A 22,119-nucleotide genomic window follows, 5' to 3' on the forward strand; every position below is an offset into this window, starting at 1 on the left:
ATAGATTGTCTTTAATGTTGGCTTCTTTAAATGGTGGCAGCATGGGCCTCGCTTTGCTAGCTTTGTGGAACTAGGCTTAGGGTACCAACCCAAAGGCTAATTTCCAAAACTGCAAACCTGGGGGCGGGAAGCGGTCTGTTGACGTCACAGATGCATCACCGACGGGATGCCCCAAATCGCTCCGGTTCTCTGTAGGCGCGTTCACCGGCGCTCTGGTATTACGTATTTCCGGAACTTCTGCTGCACACGGAGGTTGCGTTAGGGTCTTCGGTTAATGTGGGCAGACAACCTTGGATTTCGACTGTTTTTGCTTTGCCACCCTCTGGCCGGACGCCATGGGAGTGACTTGGTAGGATAGCAGGGATTTGGGGGTGACGCAACTTGGGTTCTGAAGGGTCCTCGGAGCCAGCAGTGGCTCCGGGAGAAGGACTGGGACCAAGCTCCTCTGTCCCCCGGGAGCAAAATGTCCTCTGGTTGTGTGGACAAGGGGACACCCGGTGGGCCTGTTCAGCGATGAGTCCCTTTCTCCTGGAGGGCAAAGATTTTATCACATGAACCTATCTATCTGTGGTTGTGTACTTACTTCCTTTCTTTTTTGGCGGGGGGTGGGGGGAGGAGTCCATCCTCCTTCCGGTGAGCCCATAGTACTGCCGGGAGTGGAATCTCAGGGTTAAAAATAGGATTTCTGGACTAAGACAACAGATAGACCGGAGAGGGTGGGTAAGAGGTAACAGTGTTGTTGGTTTTTTTTTTTTCTTTCGATTTTCGCCTCTCCCCCAACCACCAAATGTAGTTAGACAAGCCTGTATTTGGTTCTTATTTGCCCATTTTAAGAATTTGGATCTGAAAGTAAAAGTGAGGCTATTAGGAGTTAGGATATTGTGGTTCCAGGCACTGTACCCCTTAAGGACTGTTTTCTACTATGTTTAATTACGTGATTGGAAAGTGAAGTGTTGGGGGAAGGATATGGACCTCCCAGAGTGCTCTTGGAGGTGTTAGTTCCAAGATACTGGGTCTCAGGACTTTTTTTTTTTGGGGGGGGGGTGGCTTTTCACGTAAAAGCTTGTGTGTGGGAAATACTTTTCCTTTTGGTAGACCAAGCTCTTGCAGGTTTCTCAGTGATTACAGTTTTAGTTCCCACAGTTGACACTGATCCTTTTCTGAGTCCTCTAGTGTAAGAGGAATGTGTGATGAATGGAAGTGGAAAGGTTGCAGCTCAGAGGCTTGGAACTCTGGGAGTCTTTTTTTTTTTTTTTTTTTTTGAGATGGTGTCTCACTCGGTTTCCCCAGGCTAGAGTGCAGTGGCCTTCATAGCTCACAGCAACTTCAAACTCCTTCCTGGGGTCAAGTGATCCTCCTGCCTCAGCCTCTCGAATAGCTAGAATTACAGGCATATGCCCCCATACTCGGCTAGTTTTTCTATTTTTAGTAGAGATGGGGGGGGGTCTCACTCTTGCTTAGGCTGGTCTTGAACTCCCGAGCTCAGGCAGTCCACCTGCCTCTGCCTCCCAAAGTGCTAGGATTATAGGGGTAAGCCACTGCACCTGGCCACTCTGAGAGTCTTTACTCTTTCAGTGGAGAAGGCAGCCTGAGGAAAGGGACTCTCCATTGACACCCTTATCAATTTTTTCAGAATACTGGGACTTCTTTCCCTTGTAGAAATTAGGGATTCTCTCTCTCTCTCTTTTTTTTTTATACAGAGTCTCCTTTGTCGCCCTGAGTAGAGTGCAGTGGCGTCATAGCTCACAGCAATCTTGAACTCCTGGGCTCAAGTGATTCTCTTGCCTCAGCCTCCCAAGTAGCTGGGACTGCAGGCACCTGCCACTACACCTGGCTATTTTTAGAGACAGGCTCTTGCTCTTGCTCAGGCGGGTCTTGAACCCATGAGCTCAGGCAGTCCACCTGCCTCTGCCTCCCAAAGTGCTAGGATTACAGGTGTGATCCACCATGCCTGGCCAAATTAGGGATTCTCTTTTCTTTTTTCTTTTTTTTTTTTTGAGACAGAGCTTCAAGCCTTTGCCCTGAGTAGAGTGCTGTGGCAACCTCCAACTCCTGGGCTTAAGCGATTCTCTTGCCTCAGCCTCCCAAGTAGCTGGGACTACAGGCACCTGCCACGACGCCCAGCTATTTTTTGGTTGCAGCCGTCATTGTTGTTTGGCAGGCCCGGGCTGGATTTGAACCCACCAGCTCAGGTGTATGTGGCTGGCGCCTTAGCTGCTTGAGCCACAGGTGACGAGCCAGGATTCTCTTATATTTCAAAATAATACACATCATCAGCCTCGTCCAGCAGTGGTTTTTTTGAGAGTAGTAACAATTTTAGTAATGGTGAGACTCTACTACCTTCATTTAGTAGATAATAAAATACTGCAGTCACCCAAAAATCAATCATCTGTGATGGTCTTGATTCTTAGTACCACCTGTACTATTTGTTTTTTTCTGAGACAGTCTCACTATGTCACCCTCGGTAGAATGCTATGACATCACAGCTCACAGCAACCTAAAACTCTTGGGCTTAAACGATTCTCTTGCCTCTGCCTCCCAAGTAGGTGGGACTACAGGCGCCCGTCACAATGCCCAGATATTTTGTTGTTATTTTGTTGTTGTTGTTGCAGTTGGCTCACTACCCACTGAGTTACGGGCACTGCCTATCTTTTTTTTTTTTTTTTGTAGAGACAGAGTCTCACTTTATGGCCCTCAGTAGAGTGCTGTGGCATCACACAGCTCATTGCAACCTCCAACTCCTGGGCTTAGGTGATTCTCTTGCCTCAGCCTCCTGAGTAGCTGGGACTACAGGCGCCCGCCACAATGCCTGGGTATTTTCTTGTTGTAATTTTGCTGGGGCTGGGTTTGAACCTGCCACCCTCAGTATATGGTGCCGGCGCCTTACTGACTGAGCCTCAGGTACCGCCCCCCCCCCCCTTTTTTTGAGACAGAGTCTCAATTTGTCACCCTCGGTAGAGTGCCATGCTGTCACAGCTTAAAGCAACCTTCAACTCCTGGGCTTAAGCGATTCTCTTGCCTCAGTCTCTGATGGAGCTGAGACTACAGGCGCCAGCCATAACACCCAGCTATTTTTTTTTTTTTTGGTTGTAGTTGTCGTTGTTTGATTTGAACCCACCACCTCTGGTTTATGTGGCTGGCACCGTAGCCACTTGAGTTATAGGCGCCGAGCCATTTTTTTTTTTAAAGACAGACTCTCACTCTGTCTCCCTGGGTAGAGTGCCGTGGCGTCGTCATAGCTTACAGCAATCTCAATCTCTTGGACTCAAGTGATCCTCTTGCCTCAGCCTCCCAAGTAGCTGGGGCTGCAGGGATCTGCCACGATGCCTGGCTGTTTTTTAGAGATGGGGTCTCACTCTTGCTCAGGCTGGTATTGAACTCTTGATCTCAGGCAATCTACCCACTTCGGCCTTCCAGAGTGCTAGGAGTCTAGGCGTGAGTCACTGGGCCTGGCCTAAAAAAATTATTTAAATACCAGTTGCCTTTCACTTCCAAGATTGTAAATTTGAGGTCTAGTTTCTCTTTGTTCCTAGGGTTTTTGGATAGAACTTTCTGTGATGGTGGAAATGTTTTATATCAGTACTGTCTAGTATACCTACCTCTACCATATGTGGCTTTGGGCTACTATATTGGGCAGCTCAAGTTCAAAGAGTTGGTAAAAACATACTAACTCAATATAGTCAGACCTGAAAGAATTACAAAAGGAATTCTTTTTGTTGTTGTTGTTGCAGTTTTTGGGTGGGGCTGAGTTTGAACCCACCACCTCCAGCATATGGAGCCAGCACCCTACTCCTTGGGCCACGGGCGCCACCCAGGAATTCCTTTCTTAATGTATGACACAGTTATTGAATGGTCAGTCTATGTGCCACTTGGAATCTTAACGTGAACATTTTGGCATACATGCCACCCTTTGGAAATGCTGGCATGATAGGAAGTTCATTGTCCTGGCATGAGTTTCCTAAGACCTGGGCTGTAGTTTTAGAGAGGCTCTTAGAGACTGTTCGTCTCTATTTCCTCCTCTTTAAAATGGAGTTGGGGACTTGGCACCCATAGCACAGTGGTTAGGGCACCGGCCACATACACCTAGGCTGGCAGTTTCGAACCCAGCTGGGGCCTGCTAAACAACAATGATAACTACAACAAAAAAAATAGCCAGGTGTTGTGGCAGGCGCCTGTAGTCCCAGCTGCTTGGGAGGCTGAGGCCAGAGAATTGTTTAAGCCCAAAAGTTTGAGGTTGCTGTGAGCTGTGATTACCGAGGGTGACATAGTGTCACTGTCTCAAAAAAAAAAAAAAAAAGAAAGAAAATGGAGTTGGGGAGGAGGAGTTCAGGGCAAATGTTCTCTAAGATAATTTCTGCTGGACAGTGCCTGTGGCTCAGTGGGTAGGGCCATATACCAAGGGTGATGCGTTCAAACCTGTTCCTGGCCAGCTAAAAAATAAGACGGGCATGTGGCGGGCGCCTGTAGTCCCAGCTACTCAGGAGGCTGAGGCAAGAGAATGGCCTAAGCCAAGGAGTTGGAGGTTGCTGTGAGCTGTGTGATGCCATGGCACTCTACCGAGGGTGACAAAGTGAGACTGTCTCTAAAAAAAAAAGATAACTTCTGCCCTGATGTGATTCTGTGAGTTAGTGACTTAGCGCACATGTCTCTGGATATTGATAATTTGGTGCTCTTATTTCCAGTGTGTCGCAGATGCCTGTGGCTGAGGGCAAGAGTGTCCAGCAGACTGTGGAGCTCCTCACTCGGAAATTGGAGATTCTTGGGGCAGAAAAACAAGGAACATTTTGTGTGGACTGTGAAACTTACCATACAGCTGCGTCTACCCTTGGCAGCCAAGGTCAGTGAGATTGGTCTGAGGATGACTGGAAACTAGTATGGAGTTCAGGTTCATAGAAGTCTTTCTGCTTTTCTGGTAAGGGTAGTATCATTAAACAGGTAGCAAAAATTTATTATTTTTTGGTCTTTCATCTCTTAGAATGGGGCTTTTTAAAGCTTTATTTAAGTATAGTTGATATATAAATAGTTGTACACACTTAATGCATACATGAGTTTGGACTTAACCATGCATCTGTGATACCAGCACCACAATCAATGGATATGGCTGAACATATCCATCATGTCCAAAAATTCTCTTGTATTTCTTAGAGGGTTGGTCACTGACTAACTGCATCAAAATTACCTGGGTTACTTGTTGTTTTTTTTTTAGACAGAGCCTCAAGTTGTTGCCCTGGGTAGAGTGCTGTGGCATCACAGCTCACAGCAACCTCCAACTCCTGGGCTTCAGCAATTCTCTCTTGCCTCAGCCTCCCAAGTAGCTGGGACTACAGGCACCTGCCACAACACCCAGCTATTTTTTTTTTTTTTTTGGTTGTAGTTGTTGTTTGGCAGGCCTGGGCTGGATTTGAGCCCACCAGCTCTGGTATATGTGGCTGGCGCCTTAGCCGCTAGAGCTGCAGGCACCGAGCCATCTGGGTTACTTGTTAAAGTTGAAGATTACTGCTGTTGCATACCTCATGGTTGATATTTTAACAAACTCCCCAGATGTACTCCCAAGTTTGAGAAAGGCTTGTTTTAGGCCCAGAAGTCTTTGTATATGATTTTCTTAGAGCTTTAGAATTTTTAGAACTTTCTATGTAAAGGCTTTCTATTTCCCACATTTAACCAGTGGCCTCCTCATAACCATAACCTTCACCAATAAATCAACTTTTCTTTTCAGTATGTTGAGTGGTGAGATGGGATGTGGATGGTGCTGGTGGTGGTAGGATGGGAAAGAGGATCTTTGAATATGAATTAAGCAACCTGGTTCTCTTAGTCTTGGAAAGTCTCTCTGGTAACTTGACCGTGGGCACAGTAGTTGTGATCATGGAGTAAGACTCCTGAGTCCTGGCTCTGCCACATACTAACGGTGTAACTATAGATAAGTTCCACAAGCCATCTGTGACTGTTTCTCTGCCAGTCTTGTGCCAGTTTCCCTTAGATCCATTTGCTGCCCTTCCCCTGCAAACTGTGTTTTCCAGGCCTTCTCCTAGTTACCTCTTCAAGATACCTAATAAGAGGTATTAGGGAAAATTTGAGGATGGGAGAAAGAGAGACAGGTATTCTTGTCTCTCTGCTCTGGATGGTGTCGCTAGCCATGGTTGTGTGTCCTTAGTTCTAGCTCCTAGACAGCCCTTTTTCCTGACTTTTTTTTTTTGTTGTTGTTGTTGTTAGAGTCTCATTTTGTTGCCCTTGGTAGAGTGCTGTAACGTCACAGCTCACAGCAACCTCCAGCTCTTGGGCTTAGGTGATTCTCTTTGAGCCACAGGTGCCGCCCAAGGGCTTAGGTGATTCTCTTGTTTTAGCCTCCTGAGTAGCTGGGACCACAGGCGCCCGCCACAGTGCCCAGCTGTTTTGTTGCAGTTTGGCCGGGGCTGGGTTTGAACCTGCCACCCTCAGTATATGGGACCAGAGGCACTGCCCTTTTTCCTGACTCTTACAATGGCATAGCTTCTCTTTTTCCCTTCAGCCCTAGGGATACTAGTGATTTCCTGTGTTGCTAATCTTTTGGGTTGTCTGATCGTTCTGTTTAGTTTTTCCTTTCTTCCAACCCTGTACTTGTTTCAGTATTTCTTTCTTGTGCTGAAACTATGTGGCATGGGCTTTGTTTTTGGAATCTTCCCAGTACAGTTCTCTGATCTATGAAATGAAGATACTCATAGTGCTTATGTCCTAATTTTGTGCAAATTAAATAAGTTTGTATGTGTGTTACTTTTTGTTTTTTTCCCCCTGTTACCCAGACTGGAGTGCAGTAGTATGCTTACCACATCCTCCAACTCCTGGGCTCAAGCAGTCCTCCTGGCTTAGTCTCCCTAGTAGCGAGGACTACAGGTAGATACCATCATGCCAGGCTAATTCTTTTAATTTGCTATAGTGATGGAGGTCTCCCTATGTTGTTATCAAACCCCTGACCTCAAGTGATCTCTTGCTTCAGCCTCCCAAAGTATTGGGATTATAAGTATGAGCCACTGCATCCAGTCTAATTAAATATTTTAATGCATGCAAAGCATTTAGAACTGAAATTATCATGTAATATTTTAATAAATGGTAGCTTGGAGCAATGCTGAGTTCCTGATTATCATCACTGATAAAATTGCGTATTACCATTTGTTTGCCTTCAGTAAATAGAAAGGCAAAGAGATACTGGTAATGAAGGCATTTGAAAAATAAAATATTTGTACATAGATATAAGAAAATACTACTTCTAGTGACACTACCTCGTGTGGGTTAATTAGGGCTTTACTTCGAAGAACCTACAGTTTTGCTGGGAAGACAACACATTCGTGGCAGACAGCAGGGTAGAATGGAAAGAGCAGTAAACGTGGAGTCAAGGGGCCTGCCTTGAAGTTTCAGTTGTACTGCTTGCTGGCTCTGTGCTTTTGTTACTGGTTCTCATAGTTGATGAGTATTAGCACCATCTATCTCCCTGGAAGACCTATTAATCACAGATTATGGCCCCCAGCCCAATTTTTCTTTCTTTTTTGGTAGAGACAGAGTCTCACCCTCAGTAGAGTGCTATGGCATCACAGCTCACAGCAACCTCCAGCTCTTGGGCTTAGGTGATTCTCTTGCCTCAGCCTCCCAAGTAGCTGGGACTACTGGCGCCAGCCACAACGCCTGGCTATTTTTGTGTTGCAGTTCGGCCAGGGCTGGGTTTGAACCCACCACCTTCAGTATATGGGGCCGGAGCCCTACTCGCTCAGCCACAGGCACCGCCCCCCAGCCCAATTTCTGACTCAGTGGTTGAGGGGAGTGAGGGAGGATAGATGACAATTTGCATTTTTTTTTTTTTTTTTTTTTTTTTTGAGACAGAGTTTCACGTTATTGCCCTTGGTAGAGTGCTGTAGTGTCACAGCTCTCTGCAACCTCCAGCTCTTGGGTTTAGGGGATTTTCTTGCCTCAGCCTCCAGAGTACCTGGGACTACAGGTACCCACCACAATGCCCGGCTATTTTTTTTTTTGCAGTTTGGCTGGAGCCAGGTTCGAACCCACCACCCTCAGTATATGGAGCTGGCGCCTTACTCACTGAGGCACAGGTGCCACCCTGCTTTTTTTATTTATTTATTTATTTTTATTGTTGGGGATTCTTAGAGGGTACACAGAACCAGGTTACACTGATTGCTTTTGTTAGATAAGGACCCTGGATAATTTGCATTTCTAAGAAGTTCCCAGGTGATATTGATGCTGCTGCTGACACCCAGTTAGCTTAGCTTTCCTCATCTGTAGGAGGATAGTAACATTGGTTCTGCTTGCTTCACAATGTTGTATAGTTATGAAAGGACTTTGTTGTAATAAAAGAAATTATTGTCTATAACAATTGTAAATGCCTTCCTCATTTCACAAAAAATATCGTAGTTGGGCTGGGTGTGGTGGCTCATGCCTGTAATCCTAGCACTCTGGGAGGCCGAGGTAGGTGGATAGCCTGAGCCAGAGTGAGACCTTGTCTCTAAAAATAGCCGGGCATTGTGGCGAACACCTATAGTCCCAGCTACTTGGGAGGCTGAAGCAAGAAAATCGCTTAAGCCCAGCAGTTTGAGGTTGCTTTAAGCTGTGACAGCATGGCACTCTACTGAGGGTGACAAATTGAGACTCTGTCTCAAAAAAAAAAAAGTTGTATTTGACTGTAAAGATATTTATGAGGCAGTAACGCTTGCAGATTCAACTCATATAGTATGAATTAAGTACGTAATTACAGCAAGTAGACATTGGGATACAATGATGAAATCAGCTTTGGATGGCTTTTTTATTTTGTTTTTTTTTCTTTTTTTTGGTTGATTGAAATGTTTTGAACTGGAGTAAAAAGAAGATGGAAATTGTAAACTGGCAGCACAAAGCATATGTTCAAGTGGTGGCAGAGTGCAGGCCTGTTTAGGGAAGTTACAGCGCCCCCTGCTGACATACCCTGCCTCTTTTTTAGTGATACCCTTCTACCTGCTTAGAATGTCGTCTTTCCTTCTTTGTGTGTCTGAATACTACCCTCTCTTCATATCCTAGTTCAAGTCCTGCTTTTTTCCATGAAAGCTTTTCCTGCTGACTTTTGCCCATTTTTGATATCTTCCTTTCCTTCCAAAGACTTCTAGTCTTTTCTAGATAATCACTTGTTTTATTTTTAAAAGTTTTTAGCCTGGGCGGCGCCTGTGGCTCAGTCGGTGAGGCGCCTGCCCCATATACCGAGGGTGGCGGGTTCAAACCCTGCCCCGGCCAAACTGCAACCAAAAAATAGCCGGGCGTTGTGGCGGGCGCCTGTAGTCCCAGCTACTCGGGAGGCTGAGGCAGGAGAATTGCTTAAGTCCAGGAGTTGGAGGTTGCTGTGAGCTGTGTGAGGCCACGGCACTCTACTGAGGGCCATAAAGTGAGACTCTGTCTCTACAAAAAAAAAAAGTTTTTAGCTTATCTCTCATAAGATGTCAGTTTCCTGAAGTTAGGGACTAAGTCCTCTACTTGTATGTCCCTTAATCCTTAAGCACAGTGTTGGAGTTGTTTTAAGTAAATAATAAATATTTGGGATTGTGACGTTCTATCCATAAACTCTTGCAGTGTCTAAAAGAGCAAACTTGCTTTCCATTTTTGCCTTCTTGTGTTTTCTACTTAACTAGATACATAGCTTTTCCTCCTTCTTGCAAAAAGTCTATGGAAATCAATGAGGAGATTCATTTCTCAGAGACTGGAAGGGGTGAGCTGGGCCTTGAAACTTCATCTTTTGGTTCCAGATCCTGAGTTCTGTCTACTATAGTGTGCTGCTTGCTTCCCAAGTTGGCTAGATTTCTTAAAATTATCCAAGGGCTCCCCATTGTGGTCAAGATGAAGTCTAAACTTCTTGGCATGGTAGATAAGACTTTATAACTTGCCTCTGACCTGCATTTCCAGCTTTATGCTCAGATACTCATCTTTGCTGCTTCTATGCAACCATTTACTAGAGATGTCAAAGAGGGAAGAGGTCAAGGTAGGTAGAGATAAACAGAAGAAATGAACACCTGCTTCATTTGACATGCCCCAATGCTGTTACTTCTATTTAACATATTATATATGATAATATACAAAAGACTATACATAAATCTATGGGAGTTATTATTTTTTCTTTTTCTTTTTTTTGAGACAGAGTCTTATTACATCACCCTTGGTAGAGTGCTGTGACGTCACAGCTCACAGCAACCTCAAACTCTTGGGCTTAAGCAATTCTCTTGTCTCAGCTGCCTGAGTAACTGGGACTACAGGCACCTGCCACAATGCCTGGCTATTTTTTGTTGCAGTTGTCGTTGTTTAACAGGCCTGGGCCGGGCTTGAACCTACCAGCCTTGGTGTATGTGGCCTGCGCCCTACTCACTGAGCTACAGGCGCTGAGCCATCTATGGGAGTTATTATTATTATTTTTTTTGGGTTTTTGGCCGGGGCTGTGTTTGAACCTGCCACCTCTGGCATATGGGACCGGCGCCCTACTCCTTGAGCCACAGGCGCCGCCCTCTGTGGGAGTTATTAATCGTCATAATAAGCATCTTAAACCATTGTCAACACTAGCAGAGTTCCCTGTGTGCCCCTCCTCTTTTTCTATAGAACAGGGTGGGTTTTACCACATGCTGCCTTGTCTGCTGCTCCTTTTCCTGCCTCTACGCAGAAGGCTGTCAGAGGATTCTCCTCACCTTTCACTAAGATTGCCATCTGGCTTTGTTCTGTGCATTTGACTCTGTTCTGGGATTTGCTGGTGAAAGTCTGGGTGACAAGTGGGATCTCTATTCCTTGCAGGTCAGGCTGGGAAGCTGATGTATGTGATGCACAACTCAGAGTACCCATTGAGCTGTTTTGCCCTCTTCGAAAATGGCCCGTGCCTTATTGCCGATACCAACTTTGATGTGCTCATGGTGAAGCTTAAGGGCTTTTTCCAGAGTGCTAAGGCCAGCAAGATTGAGACTCGGGGCACCCGTTACCAGTACTGTGACTTCCTGGTGAAGGTGGGCACAGTCACAATGGGGCCCAGTGCCCGGGGCATCTCTGTGGAGGTAAGACCTTGGTGAAACAGGAGCAGGATGTGCTGAGAAGGCTGCTGAACGGAGGGCTCTAAAGATTGCCCAGTCTGTCTCAATACAAACGGATGTTTATGTCAGCCTTGTCCCTGACTCCAGAGCATCTGTGTTTTCTCTGACTCTTACCATTCCTTTACTCATTCAGAGAATTGCTTGCCTTGTATGGGAAGTAGGCAGTAGGGGCTGGGTTTATAGTAAGTAGAAAGCTTAGGAAGGCTGGCTTGTGGGAGAAGGGAAGGATATTCAAGGAAGGCAGGTGACTTATAGAGGGACCAGTCACCCACCCCAAGAAAGACTGGAGCAGACCAGGACAACTTTTGGAGCAGCTTTTGGGAGGTGGGCCCTAAATCATATGTGTCTATGCACCTCTCCTTAGTGTACTTTAAGATAAGTCTTCAAAGTTGTGGAGCAAAAATATGCTTTTCCTTTTGATATACTATCTACTTTTTTTTTTTTTTTTGGCCGGGGCTGGGTTTGAACCCGCCACCTCCGGCATATGGGACCGGCGCCCTACCCCTTGAGCCACAGGTGCCACCCTACTATCTACTTTTTTTCATGGTGGAAAGGGTTGTATGGGAGCTTACTTCATTTTGTGAGCCTAAATATATGAGGTCTGACAATTAAGTTCATAAACACATCCTAGAAAAAGTACTGCAGACCTCATTGCTGAATATCACTATGGTTACCTTTGAAGTACTTCCCGTGAGAAGCTATACACTGATGCCAGTGCCTACTCTACCTTCAAAGCACTTTTTTCTAGGATGAGTTCACTAACTTAATTGTCAGACCTTAAGATGACAGCTCTGATGGCCATTCCAGAAAAAGAGTTCCAAAATTTCCCAGTGCTGAGATAAAAATACTAGTAGCTTATAGGGACTGCCTTTTGAAAATTTGTGATTTATTAAGAGACAAGGCATACAAACTATTTTTGAAGTTAATTTAAGAAATGCCATAAAAGAGGCAGTTTGTAGCTTGGCACAGTGGCTTATACCTGTAATCTTAGGGCTCTGGGAGGCCTAGGTGGGATCTCTTCAGGCCAGGAATTTGAGACCAGCCTGGGCAACATAGCTAGACTTTGTCTCTAAAACAAATGTTAAAAATTAGCCAGGCATGGTGGTTTATACCTAAAGTCCCCACTTCCTGAGAGGCTGAGGTGGGAGGATTGCTTGAGCCTAGGAGTTCAAGGTTATAGTAAGCTGTGACCAGGCCATTGCACTGGGTGACATGAGTCACAGTCTCTTAAAAAAAAAGGTTGGATAGACAGCTCGGCGCCTGTGGCTCAAGTGGCTACGGTGCCAGCCACATACACCTGAGCTGGCGGGTTGGAATCCAGCCTGGGCCCACCAAACAACAATGACGGCTGCAACCAAAAAATAGCCAGGCGTTGTGGCGGGCCCCTGTAGTCCCAGCTACTTGGGAGGCAGAGGCAGGAGAATCACTTGAGCCCAGGAGTTGGAGGTTGCTGTGAGCTGTGATGCCATAGCACTCTACCCAGGGTGACAGCTTGAGGCTCTGTCTCAAAAAAAAAAAAAAAAAAAGATTGGATAGGGAGGCAGTTTTAGGCCAAAAGCTTTGGTTGTGATAATTCTTGGAGGATCAAAATTTAAGTAGGGACTTAAAACATATTGACATGGGAATAGGTAAGTCCAGAAAGCATCCCAGGTGGAAAAAGGGCCCTAGTGAGGGCAGCGCCTGTGACTCAAAGGAGTAGGACACTGGCCCCATATGCTGGAGGTGGTGGGTTCAAACCCAGCCCCAGCCAAAAACTGCAAAAAAAATAAAAAGGTGGGGGGGCCTGGTGATTTCTGCTTGGCAATCTCTGGGGCTGAGATTTCCCAAACCTTTTCAGTTTGTGGTATATGTTGTACTTATGGAGACTGAGACCTACTGGGGACCCACTATTTATACTGCACATTTCTGACCCTTATAGTATAAACACACACCAACTATTTCTTTTTTTTTTTTTTTTGTAGAGACAGAGTCTCACTTTATGGCCCTTGGTAGAGTGCCGTGGCATCACACAGCTCACAGCAACCTCCAACTCCTGGGCTCAAGTGATTCTCTTGCCTCAGCCTCCCGAGTAGCTGGGACTATAGGTGCCCGCCACAATGCCCGGCTATTTTTTGGTTGCAGTACAGCCGGGGCCGGGTTTGAACCCGCCACCCTCGGTATATGGGCCGGCGCCTTACCAACTCCTTACAGTCACTATTCATTTCCTCCCGCTGTCTCTCTAGTGCAAAATTAAGAGAGAGGGATGAGAAAGTAGGATGTATATTTTTTGGCCGTTGCCACATTGGTTGGGGAAATCTTAGGGCCAGAGCTCAGGCTGGGTCTACCTTGGGAGTAGCATTTGGTCCTGAAGAGACTCATGTGTCTCCTCTGTCCTCCACTGAACCACCTTCACCCCACACCTACCACCCATTTTTTTTCTATCTCTGTTTTATCTCTCAGAAGTTTCCTGAGCTCTCCTTGAATCCTTACCCTGCATAGCAGAGAACTACACAGATCTAAGATAATCAAACGGTGTCTGGCTTGGCACCCACAGCACATTGGTTACGGCGCTGTCAGTTCAAACCTGGCTTGGGCCTGCTAAAACAACAATGACAACTGAAACAAAAAGCCGGGCGTTGTGGTGGGCGCTTGTAGTCCCACCTAATTGGGAGGCTGAGGGAAGAGAATTGCTTAAGCCCAAGAATTGGAGGTTGCTGTGAGCTGTGACCCCATAGCACTCTACCGAGGGTGACATAGTGAGACTCTGTCTCAAAAAAGTGGGGGGGGCAGATCTGCCCCTGGGTGTAGTGGGGAGGGCTGTGAGTTGGCTCATATTCAGGATGAGAACATCAGAGATGCCTAAAGGGAATGATGCTGGGCACGCTGAGTCCCTAATGTCCGGGCTGAATATTTCCTGCGGATGAGCACCATGATAGAAGATGCGTGTTTCTGGCTTAGGGTTGAGGAAGATGTGAGCATGGGGCAGGAGGTGTAAGAGAAGTGGATCTTAGGCCAGGCACATTGGCTCACTCCTGTAATCCTAGCACTCTGGGAGACTGGGGAGGATGGATTGCTTGAGCTCATGAGTTTGAGACCATCCTGAGCAAGAGCAAGCTTCCATCTCTAAAAGTAGCCAGGCGTTGTGGTGGGCACTCGTAGTTCCAGCTACTTGGGAGCCTGAGACAAAAGAATCTCTTGAGCCCAAGAGTTTGAGGCTGCTGTGAGCTATGATGCCATGGCACTCTATTCAGGGTGACAAAAAAAAAAAGAATTGGATGTTGTACTTGGTGTCACTCACCCTCATTCATTGTTCTTTTGGTTCCCAGGTGGAGTATGGTCCCTGTGTGGTAGCTAGTGACTGCTGGAGCCTGCTGCTCGAGTTCCTACAGAGTTTTCTTGGCAGCCACACTCCAGGAGCTCCTGCAGTATTTGGGAACAGACATGATGCCATCTATGGCCCAGCAGATACCATGGTCCAGTACATGGAACTCTTCAACAAGATCCGCAAGCAGCAGCAGGTTCCAGTGGCTGGGATTCGTTAGTGACTGGCAGCTGCCAGCTAAGCTCTGTCACCAGGGATACTCCAGAGGAGGAGCAGGTGCCGTACTCTCAGGTTCCTGGACCCCAGAAATTCTGTGTAGAAGTGGAGGCTACTTTCTTATTTCCAGTTCCTAGCTGTGGCTTTTGTTCGGGGGCTCTGTACTCTTTGTCCCTTGACCCTCACACACAGCCCCCTAACAGCTGTTTTACACATGCCTTACTGGATTTGACCTGTCTTCAAGAATGGTAATTATGAAGAATGGAGAAGTTTGGACCTTTCCTGCTTTAGGGAAAAAGGTAGGACAGGGGTGTCCCTGCCTAATGTCGGCAGGGAAAACCATTTGCATCCTCAGCTATTGAGGGCTTGGCCTAGGCCTGCAATGGACAAGCTATGTTTTGTGTTAAGGTTGTGCCGTAATAAAAGCCTCTTCCTCCACTCAGGGTGTGGCTGGCCTCTATCCTGTAGATGGAGTGGGAGACTTGTTTGATTATCATTTTCTGACCTGTTTACTAAAGTGATCTGTGAATTGACTTTCTTTGGGTATTGCCTGAATCCTTTGAACTCTCCTGATGTTTTTCGCTTCTGTTGTGAATTCTGTTAAGCTGTAAGCAGAACTACTGTAACAGAGAACCAAAAGTACGGGGGCTCTTACTAGATAAAAGTTGATTTTCTCTCATCTAATAGTACAGAGGTACTCAGTCTAGAGCAGATTTAACTCTACAAGGTCATTAGAAATTTGGTTTCCTTCTGTCCTGTTAGTCAGCCATTCCCAATATGTTGTCCTTACCCACAAGGTTAAAGCAGACTCATCAGCTCCATGTCTTCATTCCACTGGGGGAGAGGAGAAAGGAGGGGGATAATAGGAGGGGAGGAAGAGCCAGAAAAAGACATCACTGTGGCTGGCATACTTTGCTGATAGAGATGCTGGGGCAGAGCCGCTTATCTGGGCAGTCATATGCCCAGTTTAAACTCAGGAGGTTCTATGACTTAAAGGATTTGGAGAATATGGATGCAAGGTCCCAGTTAGTGGCCTCTGCTACGTGGAGCTCAAAGGACACTCCCAGCAATGCTGTTGGCTGTTATTTTGCAGTTAATACCCTCTGTAACTAAGGTATGTGTTTATGAGCTGTCTTGGGATTAGGGCTGGTCCCAGAGTTACTTTGAACTCAGTTGGATTAATCATACTGGGAAATCAATTCCTTATCTAAGTCTCAGCATTGAGGCCTCTTCAGTTCTCATGTACCGAGAGCTTAAAACAGTTGATCTGGTACTTGCCCCCTGCTTCATGGTTTCCTGAGCTCTTTCTTTTTCTCTTGTTTGAGCATCCAAGCTACTCATTTGACCACACTGCCTGCCTACCCAACTTCTGCTACAGGAATATTTAGCCAGGCTAAAGTTGAAATACACAGAGATGGTCTTAGGAAAATGGGTAACATATAGTATAGTGTTATCAAGGATACTTACTCTGCCTTACTGAAGGCATCCAAAGAGACATTTTGAGATCTAAGTGCTCAGATCTAAAGCCTGTGCAACAGGAGTCAGGTATTTGTCATGTTTCCTGTCCAGCTTTGGTGGCAGGAAGCTCAGTTCAACTTCATAACTATAGGACCTGTCATCTGTGTTTTTCATTCTAACGTCCCCATTTTTGTTGTTGCTTATTTTGTTTTTGCTTTTTTATATTATGGTATGTTTTAGATATCATTTACAACAATAAAATGGACAAATCTTATGTTTTGGGCCTTCTGATTTATAATTGTTCTTGTCCAGATTTATCTACTTGTATTTTTCTGTAGGCTGCCTCAAATCTTTTATGGAATGAAACAACATATAGGAAGGATTTTGAACATAATATGTTCCTGAAAATATACAAATATTGAATATGGTAGATATGCACTCTTTAGATCGGGGGGCTGGGAACCTCCAGCCTTAAGGCCACATGTAGCCTTCTAGTCCTTAAGAGAGACCTTTTGACTGAATCCAAATTTATAGAACAGATCCTTTTATTTTTATTAATAGATTTTTGATCATCTTTTGTATTTTTTTTTTTTTTGGCCGGGGCTGGGTTTGAACCCACCACCTCCAGCGTATGGGGCCGGTGCCCTACTCCTTGAGCCATAGGCACTGCCCTATTTTTTAAATAAAGGTATTTAAAATATCAAAAAATAAAATAAGCTTCAATGAAATAATACTCCTAGATTGACCAGTACAATTAGAACATTAGTAGGCCATAAGGACTAAATTGCTATGCTCATGGTTTAGTTCTAACTTCCCCCTCACTTGACTGGTGCTACTGTGGCAGGAAGATAGTTGGTGGGAGCTCATGGGGGTCAAGTATGCCAGTCTGTTATTACCTTTTGACAATGATGCACTGTGTTTCTGTTTGAAGTGGTGTTTTTGAGTAGTTGCACAGCTCGACAGTATTTTTTAATTTTTTTTTTTTTTTGAGACAGAGTATTACTTTGTCGGCCCTCAGTAGGTAGAGTGCCGTGGTGTCACAGCTCACAGAACCTCAAACTCTTGGGCTCAAGCGATTCTCTTGCCTAGGCCTCCTGAGTAGTTGGGACTACAGGTGCCTACCACAACGGCCAGGTATTTTTAGAGATGAGGCTTTGGCTCAGGCTGGTCTTGAACTCATAAGCTCAGGCAATCCACCCACTTCAGCCTCCCAGATTGCTAGGATTACAGGTGTTAACCATCATGCCCGACCTTAGTATTTTTTAATTCTGTCTGCTTAACAACCCATCATGTCAAGGAAAATGGAGAGAATGTTGAAGGAAGAAAACAGATTTTTTTTTTTGAGACAGTTTCACTATGTTGCCCCGTAGAGTGCTATGGTATCACAGCTCATAGCAATCTCCAATTCTTGGGCTAAAGTGATTTTCTTTTCTCAGCCTCCCAAGTAGCTAGGACTACAGGTGCCTGCTACAAAGCCGAGCTGTTTTTTGTTGCAGTTATCATTGTTGTTTAGCTGGCCCAGGCTGGGTTCCAACCCGCCAACCTCCGTGTATGTGACTGGCGCCGTAACCACTATGCTATGTATGCCGAGCCAAAAACAGATTTTTTAATGAGGATTGGGAATTGTGATTTTATCTTGTTTTTACTAAAAATGATTTACTTTCTTTTTGATACTGCAATATCAACATTAAAGAAATTCAATGCTCATGAGTATTCTGACACAAGGACCATAAATATTTAAAATTAGAGGGAGAGATGCAAAAGGTTATATTGCAGAAAATAAAAGATGAAAGGTGGCTCAGCGCCTGTGGCTCAAGCAGCTAAGGCACCAGCCACATACACCTGAACTGGCAGGTTCAAATCCAGCCCAGGCCTGCCAAACAACAGTGACGGTGGCAACCAAAAAATAGCCGGGTGTTGTGGCGGGTGCCTGTAGTCCCAGCTACTTGGGAGGCGGAGGCAGGAGAATCGCTTAATCCCAGGAGTTTGAGGTTGCTGTGAGCTGTGATGCTATGGCACTCTACCCAGGGCAACAGCTTGAGGTTCTGTCTCAAAAAAAAAAAAAAAAAAAAAAAGATGAAAGGCAAAAGCAAAGACAGTTCTTTCAAGCGGAATAAGACCTGGAAATGATGCCACTGAAGTAACTTATAATAAAGTAGCTTATATACTCAAGAAAAAAGGGAAGCCATTCAGTGATGCAGAAAGTCTAAAAGGGGGCTCGGCACCAGTAGCATAGTGGTTATGGTGCAGGCTGCAAAAACTGAGGTTGACAGGTTCAAACCTGGTGCAGGCCTGCTGAACAACAATGACAACTGCAATAAAAAATAGCCGAGTGTTGTGGTGGACACCTGTAGTCCCAGCTACTTGGGGGGCTAAGGCAAGAGAATCCCTTAAGCACAGGATTTTGAGGTTGCTGTGAGCCGTGATGCCATGGCACTCTACTGAGGGCGACATAGAAAAAAGAAAAGTAAGTGTGAAAGGGCTCAGCTCCCGTACCTCAGTGGTTATGGCAGGCGGCCAGCCATGTATACTGGGGCTGGCAGGTTTGAACCCCACTGGTCCTGCTGAACAACAGTGACAACGACAACAAAAATAGCTAGGCGTTGTGGCAGGCACCTATAGTCCCAGCTACTTGGGAGGCTGAGGCAAGAGAATCGCTTAAGCCCCAGAGTTGGAACTTGCTGTGATGCCACAGCACCCTACCAAGGGCAACATAGTGAGACTCTGTCAGAAAAAAAAAAAAGTGTGGCTTGGTGCCTGTGGCTCAGCAGCTAGGCACCAGCCACATACACTGGGGCTGGCAGGTTCGAACCCCTGTCTGGGCCTGCCAAACAATAATGGCAACCATAACAAAAAAATAGCTGGACATTGTGGCGGGTGCCTGTAGTCCCAGCTACTTGGGAGGCTGAGTCAAGAGCGCTTAAGCCCAAGAGTAGGAGGTTGCTGTGAGCTGTGATGATGCCACGGCACTCTACCGAGGGTTAACATAGTGAGATCCTGTCTCAAAAAAAAAGAGGAAGTGTGAAAGAATGCACTGTTGAAGATGTAGAATGCTTAGACCCCGATAACATTTCAAAGTACAAATAACTGCCTCTTTGAAGGATAACCATAACTGATCAACAACATGAATTAGCCTTCAACTTACTAGAACAACTTCATGCAATACTTCAAAAGCAAAACATATATTATTCAATTGGATAAATCAACCGATAGTACTGACTTGGTGCAGATTTTATGCTTTATTCGGGTCATAACAGAAGCTTTTCTTTACTATGGAGAGTTACTCATTTGGCACGGCGCCTGTAGCATGATGGTTATGGCACCAGCCACATAAACCGAGGCTGGCAGTTTTGAACCTGGCCCCTGGCCAGCTAAGCAACAATGACAACTGCAACAAAAAAATAGTCAGGTGTTGTGGCAGTGCCTGTAGTCCCAGCTACTTGGGAGGCTGAGGCAAGAAAATTGCTTAAGCCCAAGAGTTGGAGGTTGCTGTGAGCTGTGACGCCATGGCACTGTACCAAGGGCGACATTATATAATGAGACTGTTTCAAAAAAAAAAAAAAAAAGTTACTCATTTATGTGTACTCTTGGGAACAGAACATGGGGAATAGATCTCTTCAACAACTTAAAAGATAGGCTTGGCGCCTGTAGGTCAAGCAGTTAATAAGGTACAACCCATTACACCAGAGCTGGTGGGTTTGAATCCAGCCTGGGCCCACCAAACAATAATGACAACTACAACCAAAAAATAACTGGATGTTGTGGCAGGCGCCTATAGTCCCAGCTACTTGGGAGGCTGAGGCAAGAGAATCGCTTATGCCCAGGAGATGGAGGCTGCTGTGAGCTGTGACATCACAACACTGTACCCAGGGTGACAACTTGAGACTCTGTCTCAAAAAAACAAACAAAAAAACAACTTCAAAGATAAATGCTGTTAAGTTGAACTAAATTTGATAAATTTGAGTGTATCTGCAGATGGTGCATCTTCCATGACAGGAAAACATGAAAGCTTTATTGCACAGATAAGAAAATATTAATAGATCGGATGCTTTCATTTCTTTTCATTATATCTTGCCTGACCCAAATTTCTGTACTTAAACTACTATTTAATTGATACTTTGCAACATGGCATCAAGATATGTAACATCCTAAAGTTGAATGATGACCTATTCAGTGTGGATTTGCCCTAACATTCTAAAGTGTGTTGGCTATGGCAGGGACAGGCGTTAGCCAAAGTTTTATCTTTGTGAGAACAGATAGTTGTATTTTATGAAAAACACAATCAGCAATATGAATTATGGAGAGATGATTTCTATAGGAATGCATCATTTCTGTGTGATACATGAAATCAAAACACCTTGAATATTTCTTTGCAAGGTAAAACTAAGTTTATATGTGATATATGGCAAAAAATCCAAGCATTTTAGAAAAAGCTATCTTTTTCAAAACACTTCTTTAAAAGGAAATTTTAGTTGAACGTTTTCCCCAGTTAGCAAAGGTCATTGATGAGCGGAATGTGAATCAATTTGGAGACTGTGTAGCTGATATATACCTATTAATTGGAAAATACATTGAAAATTTCACTGAGTTTAAGCTGGCGGTGGCTTGGAGGTAACTCTGCAAAGGAAGATACCTGATACAAACCCCAGGGCATACACATGGAAAAGACTCAGGAATACTTACAATACAGACCTGAATTAGTGCAGTTGTGTGAAATGAACGTGCAGTGTGTGTGGAAGGAGACGGCAATCATGCTGGGTAAATAATCCAGAAAACCCAAAAGGCCAGCTTTGAAGAAAACCTGGTGAAAGAGAGTCACAAATCATCCCCATACTATAGGAGACACAGAAATGGCAGGAACTACTTGGATCAGATGTAAAGAAATAACATCTATACCTTGCTTGAAAAGTCCTACAAACTTTCTCAATGAGCTCGATGCAGGTGGCCAGGTCCATGCTGAAGTCGATGAACTCCCACTCGATGCTTACCTTCTTGTACTCCTGCTCCAGCACGAACATGTGATGGTTGAAAACTATTGCAGTTTCTCCTTGGTGAAGTTGATGCACAGCTGCTCCAGACTGTTGAACTGGGTGTTTCAGATAGAAAAGAGTTTGAGTGAGTATATTGGTGAGTCAGCAAAGCACGTTACAAAGTGGAAGGGTCTTTTCCTGGCAATTGTTGACTCAATTCACATCAAAGATCTCAAAGCCAGCAATGTCCAAGACCCGGGATGAAGTACTGCCTGGGCTGCTTGGTGTCCAGCTGCTGGTTGATGTGGGTGACCATCCACAGGAACATCTTCTTGTAGATGGCTTTGGCCAGAGCACCCACTGCATTGTACACTTTCAGGAAGAATGGTATTTTTTTTAAATAGCTCACAGTGATGAGCTCTTAATTCTCCTGTGATTCAAATAAATTAGGGAGTTTAAGTCGTGTTCACCTGCTGCAAAGAAAGGAAAAAAGAAAATTTCACTGAGTTTGAGAATCATGAATTCACATTCAGATTAGCATTTCAGTCTCCCCTAGTTGATATCACCAAGGCACCTAAAGAACTACAGGTGGAATTTTTTGCGCTCTCAGCAGATGACATTTTAAAGTCATTGTTTGATTTAAGAAAGATCCAATTGAAATATGGAAAAATGGGGTAGAATACCCACACCTTTGGTGGTGTGCATGCCTGAAAAATGCTTTCTTGCTTTTCAACCACTTATTGCTGTGAATCTACATTCTACCTACCTACCCCAAATCACGATGGCCTTGAGGTCACAAGTGACTAATACTCATCAAGACAATCAACTGAAATTGCAGACCTCCATGCTGCAACCAAATATTCAAATGCTTTCCAACAAAAAAGCAAAGTCATTAAAAGGTTAGTTAACTTTAAAATTAACAAATAGTTGTCATTTTTTGAAATTAAGTTCATAGTAGTTAGACTTTTACAAAATAATGTACATTTTTAAGTATATTTAACTCAAGTTTCTTGGATGTGGCCTTATTTGATTACAGGTAGATTAATGCAGCCTTCCAACATGAAAGGGTGCCCTACCCTTGCCTTAGAGGGGTCCTCAAACTTTTTAA

At 44.9% G+C, this 22,119-nt stretch overlaps 1 protein-coding gene across 1 annotated transcript; it reads left to right on the plus strand.

Annotated features, from left to right (window-relative positions):
• The first annotated feature begins 65 nt into the window (after window positions 1-65).
• Window positions 66-16,318, plus strand: MED20 (mediator complex subunit 20). The gene is made up of 4 exons (XM_053601994.1): window positions 66-349; window positions 4,683-4,837; window positions 10,777-11,030; window positions 14,372-16,318. The coding sequence occupies exons 1-4, from the start codon at window positions 336-338 to the stop codon at window positions 14,585-14,587; spliced, it is 639 nt and encodes a 212-aa protein (XP_053457969.1). The 5' UTR covers window positions 66-335; the 3' UTR covers window positions 14,588-16,318.
• Window positions 16,319-22,119: the final 5,801 nt, after the last annotated feature.

The sequence above is a fragment of the Nycticebus coucang genome, chromosome 9 (genome assembly GCF_027406575.1).
Source record: "Nycticebus coucang isolate mNycCou1 chromosome 9, mNycCou1.pri, whole genome shotgun sequence".
In the NCBI taxonomy this organism is placed as follows: Eukaryota; Metazoa; Chordata; class Mammalia; order Primates; family Lorisidae; genus Nycticebus; species Nycticebus coucang.